Source organism: Cervus elaphus, chromosome 13, assembly GCF_910594005.1.
Source record: "Cervus elaphus chromosome 13, mCerEla1.1, whole genome shotgun sequence".
In the NCBI taxonomy this organism is placed as follows: domain Eukaryota; kingdom Metazoa; phylum Chordata; class Mammalia; order Artiodactyla; family Cervidae; genus Cervus; species Cervus elaphus.
In genome coordinates, this window is record NC_057827.1 from 31645139 (window position 1) to 31667920 (window position 22782).

The following is a 22782-nucleotide window of genomic DNA, read 5'->3' on the forward strand; positions in this document are numbered from 1 at the left end:
AGACCTGTATTTGATCCCTGGGCGCAGAAGATCCCTTGAAGAAGAAAATGGCAACTTGCTCCAGTATTCTTGCCTGGAGAATCCCATGGATGGAGGAGCCTGGCAGGCTACAGTCCAGGGGGTCACAAAGATTTGCACATGACTTGGCGACTAAATGGCAACAGTAGCTGCCAATCAGTAGATTAAGGTAGGTTACGGGACATGAAAAGAAATAGAAGAATTTGCATTGGGGGTCAGACTAGCAGAAAATCAGGTATGAAATCCAGAAAATCAGAAAGAGATGGTATTAACAGAGGGATCCCAGAGTCAGGGAGCAGGGCCAAGATCTTGGGCCTGGGGAGGAAGAATGTGCTGGGGGTAGGCGTGACATGAAGTCCTAACTGTTTCCTGGAACAGCTCAGGGCAGAGAGCAGCTGGAAAACACCAAAGTTCCTGGATGCACCTCTTTCCAATTCTCTGAAACACATGAGACTGACATCACCTCTGGGCTTCTGTGCCTCTGCCCCTCAGCATGCTTCATGCCTGGGATTATTTGTTAGCTGGTGTCCTTGTTTTCTGTCTGGCCTCCCAGCTGTCCATCCCAGTGAGAGCTGACCTCTCTTGTCCATCCCTGCATCTTAACACCTGGGTCTTGCCCAGAGGCATCTCCAGTGAAAACACCGGTTTGCCGAATGAACGAAACGTGGTCCATTTCACAAACTCCTGCACGCTTACCCTAACATCTCATTCTATACAAAAACCCGCTTCTTAGTGATATTGAATTTGGGAGTGGAGAATAACTCAATTATATATAAATCTAAAGACAAGATAGAAAAATGCCTCCTGTAAATTGAATGGTATAAATAAAAGTGTAATCATCAGTTTTTTTTGTTTTTTGTTTTTTTTTTCTTTCCATTTAATTGTCAACTAACAGTTCTGACCAACTACTTCATTAGCAAACAGGATCATTCAGCACCTTAGACAGCACCCCTCCAGCTCCCAGAGAACAGCCTGGGGCTGAGGTGCCACTGCAGGGTCTGCTTTTCCAGGGCTCACATTAGTCGGCACAACTCCCTCTGCCCTGCAAAACCTGCCTCTACCAGGAAATGCCAGAAGGGTGTGCACCTTCTCACATGGCACACATAAAAACAAAATCTTACCATACCCCCATATTAAAGTAAAATAGGAAGATTCGGTTTTATACCCAGACGATTGCAAAGACAAAACATGAGTCAGCCTGTGAAATCCAGATTAACATACCTATTGAAATACACAGAACAGTTTAATCGGGAAAGTTACAAGCTCTGTGGCATGCAAATTGGCACCCATCATGAATACATGAATATTGGCATTTTATATTTCATGCACGGGACTTATTTACACAGCACTCTGGCAAACGGAATGTAAACTAACAATACAAACGATAACACAAATTGGAAACATCCCAAACTGCCATATACAGGAAGAAGGCAGTGTTTTAACTTCCCTGAGTATGAAAACCTTACAGTGATAACAATTAACTCACAGCAAGGCAAGAGGGGAGGAAATGGCACACCAATGCAGAATAAATTAATATCAACTATTTTCTATTGTCTGCAGACACTGAAGACCATCTTATCTCTGACCACAGACATCTCTGTTTAAGGTTTCCCCACATGTGGAAAAACAAACACTACCAACCAAGTTGTAGATTATTTATTATTTCATACAACTTTTCAAATTAAGAGACCAAGTTAATGTACTCATTTTACAAAATCAAGTGTAAAGATATATTGTCCATAGTTGAGGGATTAAGAAATTGAGACTCGAATATATCATTTTATGTTATGTAACCAACCAGCAGAAAGTAAAGATGGCATACAGCAGCATTAAAAGATAGCATCTATCAGAGAGAAAGTCAAGTATTAATGAACAAAGAGGGTAAATCAAGAAGTGATAATATAGTCATATATTTATGTGGTGACATGGACACACTCACCAGAAAAATTAAAATCAAATTATCAACATTCCAAGGGGTGGAGGCAGTTGAGGCAGAGAAGGAGCAAGAAACATGACCTCCCTGCTAGCTCTTCAGGACCAGATGCTCCAGCCTTTCTCCTACTGGGGCTTCCCTTGTGGCTCTGCTGGTAAAGAATCCATCTGTAATGTGGGCTTCCCTGGCGGCTCAGACAGTAAGGAGTCTGCCTGCGGTGCAGGGGTCCAGGGTTTGATCCCTGGGTCGGGAAGATCCTCTGGAGAAGGAAATGGCAACCCACTCCAGTATTCTTGCCTGGAAAATCCCATGGTTGGAGGAGCCTAGCAGGCTACAGCCCATGGGGTCGCAAAGAGTTGGACACGACTGAGCGACTTCACTTTCACTTTTTTCACTTTTCCTACTGTGTTATTTGCCTCTTCTCTATTAACCTGTCCTATTTGGAAAATTATGCCTGCTCTCTTTTTCCTGACATCCATCTTCACCCCATCAGTGACTCATCTTCTACCTTTATGGTATTTTCCCAAAGCACAGAACTCTTTCAGCTTTAATAGTTTCCTTCATGGTGTATCTTTTCCTTATGCTTTTTATCTTGGCTTACTGTGTAAATTTGTCTTTTATTCATATGGAATTTAATTTCATGTCTTGTGCAAGGCAGAGTCTCACACTGTTCTGTAGCTTTTTTTCACAGGAATGTCCAGCAGTACACATAGGTTTTATTGAATAGCTGTCCATCCTTGTCCAGCCAATGTAAATAACATCATTTCTGAGATAAATCAGATCCAGTATTCATGATGTGTATGTGGACTCACTACACTGTTCCACTGATCCATTTGATGACTAACACCACACTGTTTTAATTACTACACCTTTTTATAATTGCATTTCTAAATGAAGTATAGTTGATTTACAATGGTGTGCTAATATATAGCAAAGGTGTACAACAAAGTGATTCAGCTATATACACACACATACATATATATTGGTTATATATACACATATATTCAGTTATATATATACTCTTTTTTAGGTTCTTTTCCATCATAGGTTATTATAAGATAGTGAATATAGTTCCCTATAGGTCCTTGCTGTTTATCTATTTTACATGTAGTAGTATCTGTTAATCCCAAACTCCTAATTTATCCCTTCCCCCTTTCCCCTTTTGCAACCATAAGCTTCTTTTCTATGTATGTGAGTCTGTTTCTGTTTTGTAAATAATGGCTTCATAATCAATATCTGGTACAGTGAGTCCTACTTGGTAGACCTACTTTGAAAATGGCTTGGCTATTCATGGATCTTTTACTCTCCTGAACTTTGGGAGCAGCTAGTTAAGTTTCACACACACACAAAAATCTCTCTGAGATTTTGACAGGAATTGTATTTAAATCATAGGTCAGTTTAGAAGGACTTCCATCATTATGACACCAAACTTCCCTGGCTAGAATACACTCTCTTCATTTTATCAGGATTTGTATATTTCTTACTGACGGTCTTATGTATCTTTTATTAAATTAAGTCATAAGTTTTAATTAAATTTTTGAGTTACAGTTTTCAAATTGCTTTATGCTATTATGCTTAAATGCTTCCTGTTTTATAATTTGATATCTTATCTTCTTATTGTTTCTAGTAGTCTGGAGGTTTTCAAGGATTTTCTATGTATAAAACCAACTGTACTTCAGTTGTGATGCATTTTAACATAAATTCCTACAATTTGCTATAGTTTTTTTTTTTTTTGCCATCTATGCTTGTTAGTGAAATCGGTTTATAATTTTCTTTTTCTCTACATTCCTTGTCTAGTTTAGCTATTACATTAAACCAGATTAATAAAACCACTTGACTAGTTTCCCCCTCTTTTTTTTTTTTCCCCCTCTTTTTTTATTACTGTTTCTTAAAGGTTTGCTAACAATCACCTGTATCTAAGCCTGGCATCTGTCAGGGAACAGGGAAGTACTGAATTCCAATTCAGGTCTTTAATGGCTATTACTTTATTTGGGTTTTCTATTTCTATTCTATTTCAACTTACATTGTTTTTTACTCTCTTTTATGAAAATTAGCCATTTCATTTAAGTTCTCAAATATATTGGCATAAGGTCGCTAATAATCATAAAATGTCTAAAATCCCTATGCTACTGTTACATTCTTTTTCTTCTGTTGCTCATGTTTCTTCTCTTTTTATCTCTTTCTATAAAATAACAGAGATTTGTGTACTTACAGCTCTTTTCAAATAATTTTTTGGGTTTTCAGCTGACTACTATTACTTGGATATCGATTTCAATACTTTTCTTTTAATCTTAAATTATTCTTTTTGTGACCTTATGCATTATATGTTAATGAACAGATACAAACAGAAAATTTAAAACAAAGCCCAAATTTAGTAGAATGAAGAAATTATAAAGATCTGAGTAGAAATAAATGAAATTGAGACTAAAAAGACTACAGAGAAGATCGATGAAACCAAGAGTTGGTTCTTTGAAGAGATCAACAAAGTTGACAAACCTTTAGCTGACTCACCATGACAAAAGACAGGAATTTAAATCTATTTCTGGTGTTTGTACAGTTTGAAAACCGAACTATGAAAAGAAAAAACAAACCTACAATTTCCCCATCCTCCAAAAAGTTTGCAATACTTAGTAACACTCAGTAAGAGATAAAGGAATTCATCAGAATTTCACTTATTTAACCAACATGGGAATCTTTACTGTGACCCACATGCTGATCTGGGCACGGAGGATGTGTCAGGTAAAAGTTTAAAGTGACAGTTACATGACCAACAACATGAACAACAGCAACGAACTATAGTTTCTTCATTACTTATTATGTTCTAGGTACTGTTCTAAGTATTTCAGATGAAATTTTTTCTTCAAATGATCCCACAAGGAAGAAAGGGAGGTATTACTATCATAATCCCCATTTTACAGCTGGAATCCCTGCGAATGGAGATGGTAACAGCTAGCACGTGGCAGGTGTATAATGCAAACAGTTATTAACAGCCATAAGCACATCAAGTAGAGAGTTCTAGTATCTTTCACAGGAGCTGTATTGTGTTTCTAACAGTTGCCAAAGCAGATCAGCTACTGTGATTACTTACATGGCTTTTTTCCCTGCTTACGATATCACACTTTAAAGTCCTCTGGCTTGCAGAATGCCGGCTTCCTCCTTCCTTGTGGTCTTTGCTGGCTGCCTTTTTCTTGTGGCCTGTCCTCTGTCATCCGTCCGATGTGTATTGTCAGCTCATTCATCATCTGACAGATTTACTAACTCACCCATCATCTCACCATTTACGAGCCTGTCCTCAGGCGCTCTTCCTCCACACCCCGGCTGCCACTCACCCTGATGCACCTACCGCCTGTCTGTCTGCCAGCCAAGCCGGGACTGTTCCTGAGAGCTTCGAGGATCTCATTTGTCAGATAATTTTCTTCTTTTTTCCTTATTAATTTGCCTTTGATTATTTCTGAGATTTTCTTCTCCTTGTTCCCCTGGGACAACCATTTTATTCATTTGTTTCTTATCACATGATACAATCCAGCCCTTGTCATTTGGAAGGTTTTTGGATTTTATTACTCAAAATACATAAGCATTGGAATTCTGTCTTTTGTTTCTATGAGACTAAACCCAGGCAGGTTTTGCTCCATGCAGAGTGACTCAGAATGTGCACGAAGATGACAGTTAAATTAGCAAGTACTCAGTACAGGCTCCCCAGGTGGCTCAGTGGTAAAGAACCTGCCTGCCACTGCAGGAGATTCGGGTTCGATCCCTGCTCTGGGAAGATCCCACATGGCACAGAGCAACTACTGAGCCTGTGCTCAGAGCCTGGAAACCACAAGTACTAAAACCTGTGCACCCTAGGGACTGTGCTCTGAAACTAGAGAAGTCACTACAATGAGAAGCCTGCACACCACAGCTAGAGAGTAATCCCCGCTCTGTGCAACTAGAAAAAAGTCTGCCCAGCAACACAGGCCCAGTACAGCCAAAAATGAATAAATAAACAAAATTGTTAAGAAAATCAGGCCTAGGAAGTTCTAGAACAAATGGGAAACACTGCTGGACATCAACAGTAGTACACATACTTTGGTAAAACCATTTGATGTTATTCCATGAAAATGAAAATACATCCCCTGACCAGTGCTTCCACATCCAGGCCCGTATGCCAGCAGAACCCTTGCCCACATATATGAGGAGATTGGCATTAAAACATTCACAGCAGCTCCATTCATAATAGCAAACAATTACATCAATGCCCACTTGTCCACTAAAGGAGAACAGGCAAATATACTGTGACATGTTATATATTAGCATGATAGAATACTGTACCATTAATTATCAGAATAATTCATCTAGAGCTGCACATGCAAACATGGATGAACTTACAACTGCATGACTGAAAGAAATCAAGTCATAGATGACTACAGATTGTGATTCCACCTATGTAAAGTTCCCAGGTGGTGCTAGTGGTAAAGAACCTGATTACCAATGCAGGTTAGACATAAGAGATTTGGGTTCAATCCCTGGGTTGGAAAGATCCCCTGGAGTAGGAAATAGCAACCATTCCGGTATTCTTGCCTGGAGAATCCCATGGACAGAGGAGCCTGCCAGAGACTGAAGTCCATAGAGTTGCACAGAGTTGGACACGACTAAAGTGACTTAGTGCACATGCAAAGTTCAAAAACAAACAACAATAATGTACTATTTAGGAACATGCACATATAGGGCAAAAGAATGATGAATGTGGAATCCCTACTCTGAAGAGAAGCTGGAGATGAAATGTGGGAGGCCCCAACCTGGGCAACTCAGGTTTTCTTATGTTCGAGACAGTTATGTTTCACAGCTTCCCTCACATTCCATTGCATGGTCATAAATTCAGTTTTAATTACATTCAATACATTTTATTTATTAATAAATCAATGTTAATATTTAATAAATATCTCACCACTTAAATGAAAAAATATTTTAAATGCAACTGCCAGTAGAATAAAAAAAAATAGCTGTTTACCTTTTAAATATTTGCATAAAGTAAACCACACTGAAAGCACAAAATATTTTTTTTTTTTAGAAAAAACACAACATAAAAATCAGGAGTGCAGGCAAACACTTAAAAACAGAAAGATCAAAAGAATAACAAATAATTCACAAATAAATAAGAGATTTCACAATAAATAGTTAACCTTGTTTAGACAGACTGATTTGTATAAGTCATATCTAAAAAAAAAAATGTCACAGAGAAATTAAAGTAAAAATGAAGGGAAAGATATCAGGTAAATTTGATCAAAAGGAAAATAACTTTGGTGCTTCAATTTTAGATGAAACAGAATTCAAGAAAATAAAACATTAAATTGGGACAAGACCAGTTTATATTAGCAGATATTGTGATCCACAAATAATGAACACCAATATATTTCAGGGTGTAAAATCCAAATAGAGTCAGAAGTGATGGAAATAAGAAGCTGACAGAGGCACAGCTGTAGTGGAGGATATTCACGTGGATCATGAAGTGAAAGGCTGTTTGTACATGAAGACAAGATGAGCCTGACAGTGGCTAGGTGAGGGGTGGGGGGAGGCAGAGCTCGGGTTATTTTTTAGTCGTGTCCCTGCATTTTTCAGTTTGCTACGGCACAGCGGGGGGCAAAAGGCACCACTGAGACCTGTGTTTGGTGATGATGCCACACATATAAGACAGGTAGACAATTTCTTCCTAAAGTCAATCTTCAAGTAATCAATGCAACTGATTTTTAAAAACTTCTGCTAGTCATTAGATAATACTGCCTATACAGTGCTATTTGAAATCAATAGCAATCCATTTTTCTAACCAATTGCTGAACCACATAAAGTGAAGAGCAAAACAATTAAATTTGAAACCTCTAAGTCTTTTTCTCATTCCCAATCAGAATCTCTATATCTTAATACAAATTGAAACCTACAGCAATTTGATTCAACACACATAAAAATCAGGGTAAAATATAGGTGTTCTAATATTACCATCACTTACTGTAACCACATAAAATTATTCAGGGATCAGAGATAAAGTCCATGAGTAATATTCTTCATTAAAAGAGGCTGGACATTTGAAAGAAAATCTGATAACTAATAGCCTATGCGTAACAATTTTTTAAAGCTGGGTAAGTGGAGATACTTCCTTAGAATTGCATATTAAATTCACTTTCAATTAATGTGGTTCAGCGTTTTCTTCTCATGATTTGTATGCTTGGTAATACTTTTAAAATTAACTGTGCCTCCGACAGACACACCACATACTTCTCAGCCGCCGTAATTTTTCTAACGCTGTATCTTTATAACAGTAATTGCCTTCTTTCTGAAAGAATATGCGTCTGGAATGTAGTGACACTTCATTTATTACTTTTCTTATATTACAGCTACCTCAGCATATTAGATTTTTTCCCCCTTAACGACTTTTTTCTATTAGGAGACCATGAAGACCCCGGGGGCAGAATAAGTCCATTAGGGAGGAGGCCCTTTAGAGGTGGCAGGAATTTCTAACGTGGACATCAGACAGTTCTTGTCAAGAAGGGACTGAACAGGACATCCTCCATTTCCTGTGAACTACAGATGCTTTTTTAAAAATAATTTAAAAATTTATTTATTTAGCTGTTTGTGGTGTGCTGGGTCTTCATTGCTGTGCACAGCTTTTCTCTAGTTGAGGTGCATGGGCTTCTCATTTTGGTGGCTTCTCTTGTTGTGGAGCACAGGCTCTAGGTGAGCAGGCTTCAGCAGTTGTGGGGCTTAGTTGCCCCGTGGCACGTGGGATCTTCCTAGAGCAGGGATCGAACTCATGTCCCCTGTACTGCAAGGTGGGTTCTTAACCACTGGACCACCAGCAAAGGTCCTAGAATCTAAACTTGAAGGCAAGACCATCACCTTGTGCTTCTTTGTGTCTGACTCCTTGCACAGTCCCCATGGCTTGCACGAGGTATTTTACTGCAACCACAGGCTCTGAGCCTCATCACTGGACAGTTCTGTGACCTCCTATGTGCTGACCACATCTCTTATGTGTCCCGGACAGACACGATAAGGAATCAGTTACAAGTCAGAATCAGCCCAAGGTGACACATATAAAGGTCATCTCCTGAAAGTCACCAGGAAAGACATAACCAAGCCTCCACAGTGGGACAAACTCTTCTGGGGACATCTTCAAACTGTGCTGGTCCAAAAGCTGGCCTACTAAGTGTCTTATCATAATCAAGACATTGACTATGGTCTGAGGGTCCAGCTACCTACAACTCCCCTCAAGACATATTAACCACTACTGGATGTGGGTTACAATGAAGAAGGAAATGACAACCCATTCCAGTAGTCTTGCCTGGAGTATCCCATGGACAGAGGAGCCTGGCAGGATACATTCCATGGGACTGCAAAGAGTTGGACACATCTGAAGCGACTGAAAGTGCATGTAGCTTACAAGGAAACCACCCAAGCTATATGTAGTGTGTGTGTGTGTGTGTGTGTGTGTGTGTGTGTGTGCACTTGTGTATGTGTGTGTTCTTAGTTGCTAGGTCGTGTCCGACTCTTTGCGACCCCATGGACTATAGCCCACCAGGCTCCTCTGTCCAAAGGATTTCCCAGGCAATACTGGAGTGGGTTGCCATTTCCTCCTCCAGGGGATCTCCCCAACCCAGGGATCAAACCTGCATCTCCTGCATTGCAGGCAGATTCTTTATCTGCTGAGCCATTGTGGAAGCCCCCAGCCATATGTAGAGATACACAGAAAGGGTCTAGGACTCCCCCCAAGGCAGGCATGGGGACCCCTGCAGATGGAAGCCTGCCACCCACAAGTTCCTGAATGGCCCATGTCCTCAGTGCTCTTCCAACAAACCTGCTGCTGTCTGATCCCTGCCCTATCGGGAGAAAGTAACATTTCCAAGACTAGTAAGAGTTCACTCTTTCTGAGAAGATTCTCAACAGTCATTTGGAGTCATTTGGAGGTGACCCCTATAGTCCATGGGATCACAAAGAGTCGGACACAACATAGCAACTAAGAACACACACATACACACACACACTACATACAGCTTGGGTGGTTTCCTTGTTACCAGGGAAAAGTCTACTACAGTTGTTTCCAGGTGCAGTTTGAAATGATGCATTTAATTCATTATGCTGTCAAGCATTCAAGAACCTTATTAGGTATCTCTGCCTACCTTGTTTCTAATCTTCCTATCCAAGCTCACTGTCTCTTTCAAAAAGTAAGTTTTATTACATTTTTAATTAAGAATGTGTCTGATGCATTTCTCCAACGAAGATGTACAGATGGCCAATAGGTGCATAAAAAGATGGTTAACATTGCTAACTATTAGAGAAATGCAAATCAAAACTGCAATGAGGCATCACTTCACATCAGTCAGAATGGTCATCACTAAAAACTCTACAAATAACGAATGCTGGAGAGGGTGTGGAGAAAAGGGAACCTTCATACACTGTTGGTGGGAATGAAAATTGCTGCAGTCACTATGGAGAACAGTATGGAGATTCTTGAAAAAACTAAAAATAGAGGTACCATATGATCTGGCAATCCCATTCCTGGGCAAATATCTAGGGAAACTATAATTCGAAAAATACATGTGCCCTAATGTTCACAGCAGCACTATTTACAATAGTCAACACATGGGAGCAATCTAAGTGCCCATTAACAGATGAATTGATAAAGAAGATATGGTATATATACACAATGAAATATTACTCAGCCATTAAAAAGAATGAAATAATGCTATTTGCAGCAAAATGGATATAAGTAGAGATTATCATATTAAATGAAGTAAGTCAGACAAAGATGGTATCACCGCATGGTATCACCTATATGTGGAATCTAAAATAGGACACAAATGAGCCTTTCTACAAAATAAAAAGAGATTCACAGACATAAAGAGCAGACTTGCGGTTGCTAAGGGGGAGGACCATGAGGGAGAGAAGGTTTGGGAGTTTGGGATTAACAGATGCAAACTATTATATCTAGAATGGATAACAACAAGGTCCTACTGTATAGTACAGGGAACTATATTCTATTAATATATCCTGTGATAAACCATAATGGAAAAAAAAAAAGAATGTGTCTGATGGATCAAAATAATTTGCACTAGAAAGTGATTTCAGGCAAATATGGGCACAATAAAGGACAGATATGGTACGGACCTAACAGAAGCAGAAGATATTAAGAAGAGATGGCAAAAATACATGAGAACTACACAAAAAAAGATCTTAATGACCCAGATAACCACGATGGTATGATCACTCACCTAGAGCCAGACATTCTGGAGTGTGAAGTCAAGTGGGACTTAGGAAGCATCACTACAAACAAAGCTAGTCGAGGTGATGGAATTCCAGTTGAGTTACTTAGAATCCTAGAAGATGATGCTGTGAAAGTGCTGCACTCAATATGCCAGCAAATTTGGAAAACCCAGAAGTGGCCATAGAACTGGAAAAGGTCAGTTTTCATTCCAATCCCAAAGAAAGGCAATGCCAAAGAATTTTCAAACTACCACACAATTGCACTCATCTCACACACTAGCAAAGTAATGCTCAAAATTCTCCAAGCCAGGCTTCAACAGTACATGAACCAAGAACTTCCAGATGTCCAAGCTGGATTTAGAAAAGGCAGAGGAACCAGAGATCAAATTGCCAACATCCACTGGATCATAGAAAAAGCAAGAAAATTCCAGAAAAACATCTACTTCTGCTTCATTGGCTACGCTAAAGCCTTTGACTGTGTGGATCACAACAAACTGTGGAAAATTCTTCAAGAGATGGGAATACCAGACCACCTTACCTGCCTCCTGAAAAATCTGTATGCAGGTCAAGAAGCAACAGCTAGAACCGGACATAGAACAATGGACTGGTTCAAAACTGGGAAAGGAGTACGTCAAGACTGTATATTGAAAAAAAAAAGAAAGAAAGAAAAAGACTATATATTGTCACCCTGCTTAACTTATATTTGCAGAGTACATCAGGCAAAATGCCAGGCTGGATGAATCACAAGCTGGAATCAAGACTGACAGGAGAACTATCAATTACCTCAGATATGCAGATGGTACCACCCTTAATGGCAGAAAGCAAGGAGGAACTAAAAAGCCTTGTGATGAAAGTGAAAGAAGAGAGTGAAAAAGCTGGCTTAAAACTCAACATTCAAAAAACGAAGATCATGGCATCCAGTCCCATCTGTTCAGTTCAGTTCAGTCGCTCAGTTGTGTCCAACTCTGCTACCCCACAGACTGCAGCACACCAGGCTTCCCTTCCATCACCAACTCCTGGAGCTTGCTCAAACTCATGTCCATCGAGTCGGCGATGCCATCCAACCATCTCCTCCTCTCTCATCCCCTTCTCCTCCTGTTTTCAATCTTTCCCAGCATAAGAGTCTTTTCCAATGAATCAGTTCTTTGCATCAGGGGCACAAAGTATTGAGTATTCAGGACTGATTTCCTTTAGGATTGACTGGTTGGATCTCCTTGCAGTCCAAGGGACTCTCAAGAGTCTTCTCCAACACCACAGTCCCATCACTTCATGGTAAGTAATTGGGGAAACCATGAAAACAGTGAGAGACTTTACTTTCTTGGGCTTGGAATATTAAAAAGCAGAGACATTACTTTGCTGACAAAGGTCCGTCTAGTCAAAGCTGTGATTATTCCAGTAGTCACGTTATGGATGTGACAGTTGGACCATAAGAAAGCTGACCACTGAAGAATTAATGCTTTTGAACTGTGGTGTTGGAGAGGACTCTTGATATCATGATCTCACCTTGGGAGTTCCTTGGACTGCAAGGAAATCAAACCAGTCATCCTAAAGGAAATCAGTCCTGAATATTCATTGGAAGAACTGATGCTAAAGCTGAAGCTCCAATACTTTCGCCACCTGATGCAAAGAACTGACTCACTGGAAAAGACAGTGATGCTGGAAAAGACTGAAGGCAGGAGAAGGGTACGGCAGTGGGTGAGATGGTTGGATGGCCTCACTGACTTGATGGACATGAGTCTGAGCAAGCTCTGGGAGTTGGTGATGGACAGGGAAGCGTGGTATGCTGCAGTCTATGGGGTCGCAAAGAGTTGGACACAATTGAGTGACTGAACTGAACTGAAGAAGTGATTTAAACAAATGTCATGTTTTAATAAAAATGATTTTTTGCAATGACTATTTCTAATTTCACTTGGCCTTGAGTAGTTTCAGTATGCTATAATTTAATTAGTTCATTTCAGTCTCAGCTTTCTGGTTAGACTTATCTTCCCCTGATTAAATTTAATACCATTAATAAATTTAAAGACAAGTGTGCTAGTCTATTTTCATAAACAACATAGGAGCTTTAGATTCTTCAGCTGCTTTATTAGCAGAGTAAAATACTGCCTTATAAATATGGGTATACTCTACTTCCTCTTGTCCTCAGCACCAACGAATGAAGGCTTTATCTTTAATGTGATTGAGCAAAATACATTCTCCTGACTGTATTCAAAAGGTCATGATCTTGACTGTGAGAAAGCCCCAAAGTGGATTTATAGTGAATTTTCTGAATAAATGATGACTCCAAATACATTTATATTAAACACGTTAACCTTTAATTCATCTACATTTTTAAATAGCATATTAAAGTTATATTTGTGCTCAATTCAATGGGCTTGAAAGAAAGCCCTACAGGCTTCCTATAATTCATATTAAAGGTTAAAGTGATTCATACATTTTTTTCCCCACAAAATATGGCCAAACTTACAAATCTGCAGTGAGCCCAGGACTGAATTTCTAATGGGCACAGCAGGAAATACTGTTTCTAGTATAAAAATTGAAAGATACTTTAAAAAAGAAGTTAACATATTTTAAGCTTTCCTTCACTGGAAAATAATCACCATAGCAATGAAGAGAGAGAGAGAAACCCTCATGCCGGCTGAAGCTCATTTATCATCCACTTCCAATTCCTTGGTATTTGCATGTTTCGAGACAAGTAGTGGGGCCAGAGCAGGGCCCGAGGAGTCAGACTCACAGACCTCCTGGAGGCTCTGCCTCTCGGACTGAACCCTAATCTAGTAATACACATTCCTACTGGGGCTGAAACAATTTAGCAATAAAGCTAAATCATTATTGGAGTAGATTAAAAAGCTAGACTCTTCAATCACTGTAACATAAAATGTAAACAGTACTAAACACATCAGTCTAGATACGGCACTCATATTCCTACAGATTATTAGTTTTCAAAATATGTCTAATTTACTTTTAAGAACTGTTCAGTTCAGTTCAGTTGCTCAGTCATGTCCGACTCTTTGCGACCCCACGAATCACAGCACGCCAGGCCTCCCTGTCCATCACCAGCTCCCGGAGTTTACTCAAACTCATGCCCATCGAGTCAGCGATGCCATCCAGCCATCTCATCCTCTGTCGTCCCCTTCTCTTCCTGCCCCAATCCCTCCCAGCATGAGGGTCTTTTCCAATAAGTCAACTCTTCGCATGAGGTGGCCAAAGTACTGGAGTTTCAGCTTCAGCATCAGTCCTTCCAACAAACACCCAGGACTGTACTAAAGTGTAATTTGTTACTTATAAAAACAAATTCTAAAAATGTTTTTAACTCAAGATTATTAGCTTCTCAATAGTATTAGTTATTACAAGCAGACTAGTAGCCAGGTCAATACTACCCACTCAAGCTCGTTTTTTATTAAGTATATAGCATTCCCCTCTTATCTGAAAGAAATACATCTCAAGACCTCAGGTAGACACCTGATGTGGCAGACAGTACCAAATCCTATATATAACACTATGCCTGCATGTGTGCTGATTCACTTCAGTTGTGGACTCTTTGCGACTCCATGGACTGTAGCCCTCCAGGCTCCTCTGTCCATGGGATTCTCCAGGCAAGACTACTGGAGTGGGTTGCCATGCCCTCCTCCAGGGGATCTTCCTGATCCAGGGATCGAACCTGCCCGCACTGCAGGCGGATTCTTTATCACTGAGCCACCAGGGAAGCCCGTATATCACTATACACTTGTGATAAAGCTTACTTTAAAAGTCAAGCATGGTAAGAGGTTAACAATAATAACTAATAATAAAATGGAATAGTTATATTAATGTACTGTAATAAAATTTATGTGAATGTGGTCTCTCTCGAATGTCTTACTGTACAAATTTAATGCCTTTTCCTTCTTAGCTAAGCACTCATCATGCACTGTGGCCATAACTTTTGCAGTTTGAGGTGTGATAGCAAAAGTAGCATGAATTTCTCTTTCCTTCTTCACAATTTCACAGATAGAATATGATCTGTTCTTACTGTGGATCTTGGCAAATTTGGCAGACGCTTTTTCTTTCCCTAAGAAGTCTAGCACTTTTACCTTTTCACTTAAAAGAAGGAAGTTATGGCTTCTCTCTGGAGTATCCAATTGTTGGCATCACTACTCTTGAGCTTTGGGGCCATCATTAAGTAAAATGGTCACCATTCCAGGGTCACTGGAACACAGCACCGACATACTATGACAGTCCATAATAACCCAGACAGCTGCAGAGTGATGGACAGGCGAGACTGGCTGGACAAACGGACAATACACATCCCAAGGGCAAGGCTCAGGATTTCATCACCATAGTCAAAACAGCTTGAAATTGGAAACTTCTGAATTGTTTCTTTCTGGAATCTAATATCTTTGACTGCAGTTGAGGATGGGTAATTGAAACCATGTAAAGTGGGACAGTGGATGGGGGTGGGATGGGGGGGGGGCTCCTATAATGCCTGTGATTATGTGTGAGACTGTTTCCAGCATTGATATATAAGCAATCACAAGACATATCACTGAATCTCTGAAAAAATGAGCTAATCAGAGCTATATAATCTGAATCCTAATTGGAATCTAGCACAATGAGAAACCTTTTATGGTTTGATGTAAGGAAACAATTATCTCAATCATAGGAGACACTCATCACATTGAAAAAAACGAATGTGGAAAAAAGCCATGTGAACACACACACACACAACTGGTGAAGCGCCCGTGAGGCTTCAGCATTTGGAAAAGGCTCCTAGAAGATGCAATGGCAGAAAGTCACAGAAGAAATGATGGCAGAAAGTCAAAACATCTTCCTCTCCCCGCATAACAGGCATCAGCTGGGAAGGGCGGACTCCTTCCCACCCTGTCAGCCAGCCTGTAGCCCCCGCCTAGCCTTTTCCCCAACAGAAGCCCCCTACTCCCCACAGTGCATCAGTTACTCCAGGGGCTGGCTGGAGGGCAGAAGAGAGGGTAAGCAGATTATTACCTTTGTGGCGATGGATGGAAACTAGGTTGTTGGTGACTGGCACGCTGCAATGTACATGGAAGTACAAATATAAAGTTCACATGAAACTTATATGATGCTATAAACCAATGTCACCTTGATAAAAATAACTCTTAAAAAAATGAATCATTTAAATCAAGACTTCAGGATTTTTGAGCTGAGACTCTAGGCAAGGCATTTACCTTTCTAAGTCTTCCTTTTTTTCTGGAAGATGGAGATAAAAACAGTATCGTACTCACAGGGACACTGTGGACAAGCTCCGGTATCCCTCCCATGCAGGGCTTAGCACGTAGGAAATGTCTGGTGTGTGGTCCCTGTTAACAGTATTTTAAGGATGGGCCCTACATGTCATGGAGCACAATGCGGGGCTTGGATCCAGACGCTTGGAGGAGGGGAACCCCCACATCCTGGGGGGAAGGAGGGCTTCCAGGGGGCAGCAACAAGCGAGCCCTAATGAGTGGCTGGGCAGAGGCCAAAGGGGTCTGGGAGGAAGTGTCAGTTGGGGACCACACACAGGAATCCCAGAGTGTACAGGTTTTCGGGGTGAGGCTGGGCAGGGAGAAGGGCTAAGATCACGTCAATGCTCATGGTTCAGAGAGTGAGGTTTTTTTTGCTAATAAATCAAGAGATTTCATCGCCCTGGTCAACAGATAGATGAGTGTCCTTATAGCAGAGACAGTACGCTCTCCACCAAGACTTTACCCTCCCTCCACGACGCGGGTGCCTCTGGGAGGGACCTGTCCAGGGAGGGACCATCTTTTCCAGCTTTCTCCCCAGCCAGATGCCCCCTGGGCTCTGTGACAAGCCTCCCCGCCCCTCCACACCCCCATGGTGTGCCATGCAAGCATGAGTCCCTTTCAGGCCAGGGAAGTCAAGAAGCACATGGTTCTCCACCATCCTCTCCCCTTCACTGAAATGCAGGGGACTCCACAGTCTGGAGAGTATAGGGCCCCTGGCAGAAGCCAGTGGGGTCTCTGAATCACTGTGTGGGAGGAACAACCTGCTGCTTGGGAGGCCCCTCCGGACTGGAGCAGGAGGCAGATATGCATGGCATTAAAACACTGAAAGCCTGGGGTCTGTGACAGCAGTTGGTACCACCCTAATCCAATCCCTTATATCCTTGAGTTGGTGAAGTGGTCAAACTAGGGGCATCTTCCTTCCTCCTCAGCTACTTGGAAAGCAGCTGGACCCACAAGACAGCAGAGCCAGCATCTGGAAGGTTCAGCTGTGGCTGCTCCCACCAGGGCCACCCTCCTGGGACGAGGCCCCCAGACCCACCCTACTGCTGCTGACCTGCCCCCAGGACATACCCCAGCCACCTGCACGAGGAGTCCTGACTCTTCAGGAGCCCGCAGAACATGCATCCTTCACAGTGAGATGCCAAGTCCTGTGAGAAGCTCTGTCCCCAGGCGGGGCTGGGGTGGGCATGAGGGTGGTGATGGGGTGGGATGGGCCTTCCTCCCATCCCCTATGCCCACCTGAAGGAGGCCAGCTTTCCTCTGTTCAGAGGCCAGGCAGAGGGTTTACTCTGTTCATACAATGGGGACTGGTCAGAAGGGCTGGGCAGGCTGTCCCTGTGTCCCTGAAGGGGACCCACAGCACGGCCCCCTGACCCAGTGTCTGCCGCCACCTCCCTTTGCACAAAAGCATTAGCATCTCAGTATACAAGCTGAGACTGACTTGAAAATAATCCAGCAAAGGGCCTGGATGAAATAGGACCAGCCAGTGTCGATGCTGTTGAGATGGACTGGGGTATACAGGGTTCCTTATATAGTCTTTCTACTTGGGCACATATCTGAAAATGTCAAAATAAAAATTTAAAGGAAATTTCTCGATATTCTGTAGGAGAGGAGGCCCCCAGAAGGAAAGCACCCCTCCCTCCCAATGCCTTTTCAGGATGTGATTAATGGTTCCTCTCACAGAGGAGGAGGTGTTTACAAAGAAAAGATTTGTGGGCTTTTTTCCTATTTCCATTAATATTTAGTACATGTCATTATCTCCAAGTCTAATCACTTAAAGAAGAGATTTTAAATAATTGATTACTACAAAAGAGGAGGCCGTCTTTTTCACAATCCATCAAAAGCCGGAAAACCTCTTCGCTTAGTCCTGATGTGGAGACATAAATACATTAATGCGCATGCCGAGAAGCGCACACACACAGATCAATAGACAGAAATTCGCTCTGGGTACTTTGCAGAGGGAAAAACCATCATCCTTGTCCCACCTCCGGTGTAGCACACCCCCGCCCCAGCACAAGGCCCCAGCCCCCTTGAGACAGGGCTCCAGGGGCACCTCTTCCTTCCTTCTTTCATTCAAAGAAACACCTGTGCAAATAAATATGATCACCATGCAGAGTTTCACAATCACCAAGACATGCAGAAAGGTAACATTTCTGGAACTCGGATGAGCTATGTCTGGCCATGTGATCACATCTATGTGTGCGAGCGTGTTTACCCGTTTGGAGACAGCACCTGTGTCCGCACTCTTTAAAATGCCCGTGTTGGTGACATGTCCTCCAAGAAGGCACGACAACACAGACAAACAAGAAGAGGACAGTCCATGAGCGAGCACCTGCAGAGGCGGGAGGCTGGCTGGCGGGAGGCCGATGCCTTGAAAGCACTCATGGCTCCGGGGCCACACGAGACAAGATGCCACTTACCACGAGGGACAGGGGCCGCTTCCAGGAGACGACGCCGATGAGGCCTGACAGCAGCACCTGGAAGAGAGAACAGGCCATGAGGAGCCGCCAGGAGACTTGTCTGGAGCACAGCACGGGCGGAGCGGTCATGGTGGAGGGTTCATCCCTCCTACAGTCATGCCTGAGGCCACCACTCAGGGCTTGAGGTGACCGGCTCACAGGGACGTGGAGAGCAGACAGGCTTTCTGATCGAGCCTCCCGTCTTCTCCTCAAGTCCTGAGAGACATGTGCCGTGTGATTCAGCATCACACAGAGCACCGGACACACTGCTTTGGGGATGGTGGTGAGGTCCCCACTCTCTGGTCATCTGCCACCCGCATGGAAGCCCGCAGGCCCAATCTGCCCTCCCTTACCTGGGCCCCTGCCCCTGCAGGGGCCTCCTCTTCACTCCTGCCCACCAAGAAGACTCCCATACTTCTCACCGTGGCTCTGAGCTGCCTGCCCCTGGCCCCGCCCATTCTCTGGCCCCCTGACCCACCAAGCATGTCCCCTCAGGACATCCCCCGCAGCCCCCCATCCACCCAGGCTCCCCTATGTCTGCTACCTCTCAGGAGAATCATTCTCGGCTCCTGGCCCACCTTTTTCCTGGGCTGCCCCCCAGGCCCACATTAGACCCACGCTCCCCGCTGTCCACATTCTCAGTCTCCTTATGTCCAGGAAAGGCCACCAGATCATGGAGACACAGCTGCTCTTCACCCACTGCAATCTGCCTTCAGGGGGGTCACCAAATGGGACAAATGGGCTGTCCCTCCTTGACTTTCCATGGAGGACCTGGGCCAGGCTGGAGGGGCCAGGATGCACTTGACCCCTAGAATTTCAAAAGGACTGAGCCCCAGGCTCGGAGGAGAACACGCAACTGAATGGACCCACAAGGTCCCACTGTTGACAGAGCCCAGTTCACCCCCGGCACCTTGGCACAGAGCAGAACCAAGTCTCATGTCCAGTAGCCTCCAGGCATCCACCGAGCGCCACGCTGGTTTCAGACATCCAGCAACACCCAGAACAGTGGTCTCACATGAAAAACATTAAACCTTAACCACACACACAGATAAGGATGAACTAAAGAGCTTCAGCGTGCGCTGCTCCCAAGCCTGTCATATCTGCCTCCTCTCTGCAGTGCACACGCGGCTTCCACACACAGCCGATGCTGCAAACATTACCGACAGCCGTGTTCCCACCTCTGAACCTCCTCATTCCGTGATGCCCCAGCCCAGCCCCCTCCATCACAGAACTGCGGGCTGCTGTACCCCAGACTCTCCCAGGCCAGGTCTCCATCACGCCTCTCCACGTGCTTCTGAAGCCGCTTACTTCCCTTCTCGCCCCACACTCCACCTCTCAGAACCTGCTCTGGTGCCCAATGCGTCCTCCTCCATGGACACACGACTCCCCCAGGTCACGTTCTGATGGTTAAGCTGGCATTCCTGCTAAGGGCACGCTGCTGAGACTCACTGTCACTCCATGCCCAACAGCACAGACCCTGACCTCTTATCTCCACCTCCAACCTTCTTCTGGAGTGTCCACATTTCTGCCAACCCTGCCATCCTCATCTTAGCCATGGTAGGACCCTCTGTTCTGAGGCTGGGTCTGCTTTTCCTCTCAACACCTCTCCCCTCTGCCTGCACTGGCTTTCAGGATTCACCTACCTGGATGGGGGCACTCCGCCACTTACCTACCTCTGCCCCCCACTCACAGGAGCCTTGCTGGATGTCTCCACCAGGTGCACGTCACCTTCCTGGCTGGACCAGATAATCCCACATAGTCTGGTGCCTGATTCCCCACAATCACTCCCAAAGGGACCCTCCACTCCTGTCCTGGTCATTGTGGGCACCAAAGTCACAGCATTTCTCAAAGGGAACCCCTGTGGGCTATCTCCCCTCCACACTCAGCACTCCCCTCCTGTTGCTGGCCCCCTGCCTCAGCCCCAACCCTTTCTCTTCCCTCAGATGATGACCAAGCTCTGGGGGCCCGGCTCTGACCCCACCATTCCCCCCAGGATGGGACCTCCAGAGTACCCTCTGTCTGCCCTTCATGACAACACTGACTATGACCAGACTGAGCCTGGAGGGAGGCTGAATGTTCTCCGACCATCTCCCAGAAGATGTCCACTTAAGCTCTGCCTTCTCCTTCCCATTCTAAATTCTAATAGGTGAAATCTCGCCTGTCCTCTGAGACACGGCCCAATACCTACTCACCCAGGAAGGGCCCAGGAATTCAAATGAACCTAGGGGCCCCACTGAACTCTCCAACCACCCAAGACCCCTCAAGACCTCTCGGATATGTGAAGACAGAACTCCTTCATCTTCTAAGATGAAGCTGCCGAAACTATCAAATCTCTACAGTGACTAGCCCACTTACAACAAGGATGTTACCGGCCTTCCAAAGAGCAAAGGTTTCTAAACACAAAGGAAATTAACAGCACTTATTTTAGGCCACAGTAAAAATTCTCAGCTTTTCCTATCTTCATCATGAAGTCATTTTTTCATTTATTTGGCTGTGCCAGGTCATGGCTGCAGTAAAGGGGGTCTTTGTTGCAGCATGCAAACTCTTAGCTGTGGCATGTGGGGTCTAGTTTCCTAATCAGGGATCAAACTTGGGCCCCCTGCATCTGAAGCACTGAGTCTTAGACACTGGACAACCAGAAGTCCCCGTAGTGAAGTTATCATTCTCACAAATATACTCAAGTAATTTTACTTCCAGCAAACATGAACAATTTGGCTTAGTCAGTATAATTTACATTTCTGAATGTCATTAATAACTATAATTAGGAATGGATCCAAGCCCCTATACAAAGGCAAAGAATAAAACCACCACATGGAGTGAGGCAGGCAGATGCTGACTTTGTGTAATGCCGTCCCCTTGAGTGTAAGTAAGGTGTGCTATCCCATGACCCTCCCCAGGGACAGCATCCTGAAATAATGTTGTCCTGGTAACACCCTGACTGCAGCCTTGTGGGACCCTGGCCAGGTGATCCTGCTACGCCATGTCCAGACTCCTGACCCTAGAGATCTGTGAGATGATAAATGGGTGTCATGTTAAGCTGTGAAGTTTGTGGTAATTTGCTCTGCAGAAGAAAATGAATTATTATTGACTGAATGTCTGTGTCTCCCCAAACCCATATGGTCAAGTCCTAACCCACAAGGTGCTGGTACCTGGAGGTAGGACCTTCAGGAGGTGATCAGGGTTAGGCTGGGGCCTCATGATGGCACAGCAGGATTACACAAAGAGAAGGAAAGGATCTCTCTCCACATGTACATACCGTGGAAAGGCCACATGAGGCACAGAGAAGTGAACTGTCTACAAACCAGGAAAAGGGCCTGCCGTCCACAGAACCTGACCATAGCAGTATCTTGATCACAGACTTCCCACCTCCAGAACTACAGGAAAATACATTTCTGTTTAGTTGACCCGGTCTATGATATTTTTTATTTAATCTTTGTTTTATGTTGGGGCATAGCTGATTTTGGAGAAGGAAATGGCAACCCACAACAGTATTATTGCCTGGGAAATCCCATGGACTGAGGAGCCTGGTAGGATACAGTCAATGGGGTCACAAAGAGTCAGACACAACTGAAGTGACTAAAACAATGAAACATAGTTCATTTACAATATTATGTTAGTTTCAGGTATACAACAAAGTGATTTAATTGTACATATACACATATCCGACTTCCCTAGTGGCTCAGAGGGTAAAGAACCTGCCTGCCAATACAGGCAGATGTAAAAGATGCGGGTTCAATCCCTGGGTCAGGGAGATCCCCTGGAGAAGGGAAAGGCAACCCACTCCAGTATTCTTGCTTGGAGAATCCCAAGGACAGAGGAACCTTGGGAGCTACAGTCCATGGGGTCACAAAGACTCAGTCACAACTGAGTGACTAACACACACACACATACAAATATCCATTCTTTT

General features: G+C 43.5%; 1 protein-coding gene across 1 annotated transcript in view; it reads right to left on the reverse strand.

The window, feature by feature from the left end:
• Positions 1-22782, reverse strand: part of FAM189A1 (family with sequence similarity 189 member A1) — a 245153-nt gene that overhangs the window by 110539 nt on the left and 111832 nt on the right. The window contains exon 2 of the mRNA XM_043922074.1: positions 18837-18893. Coding sequence (XP_043778009.1) covers positions 18837-18893 — 57 coding nt within the window. The remainder of the gene's footprint in view (positions 1-18836; positions 18894-22782) is intronic.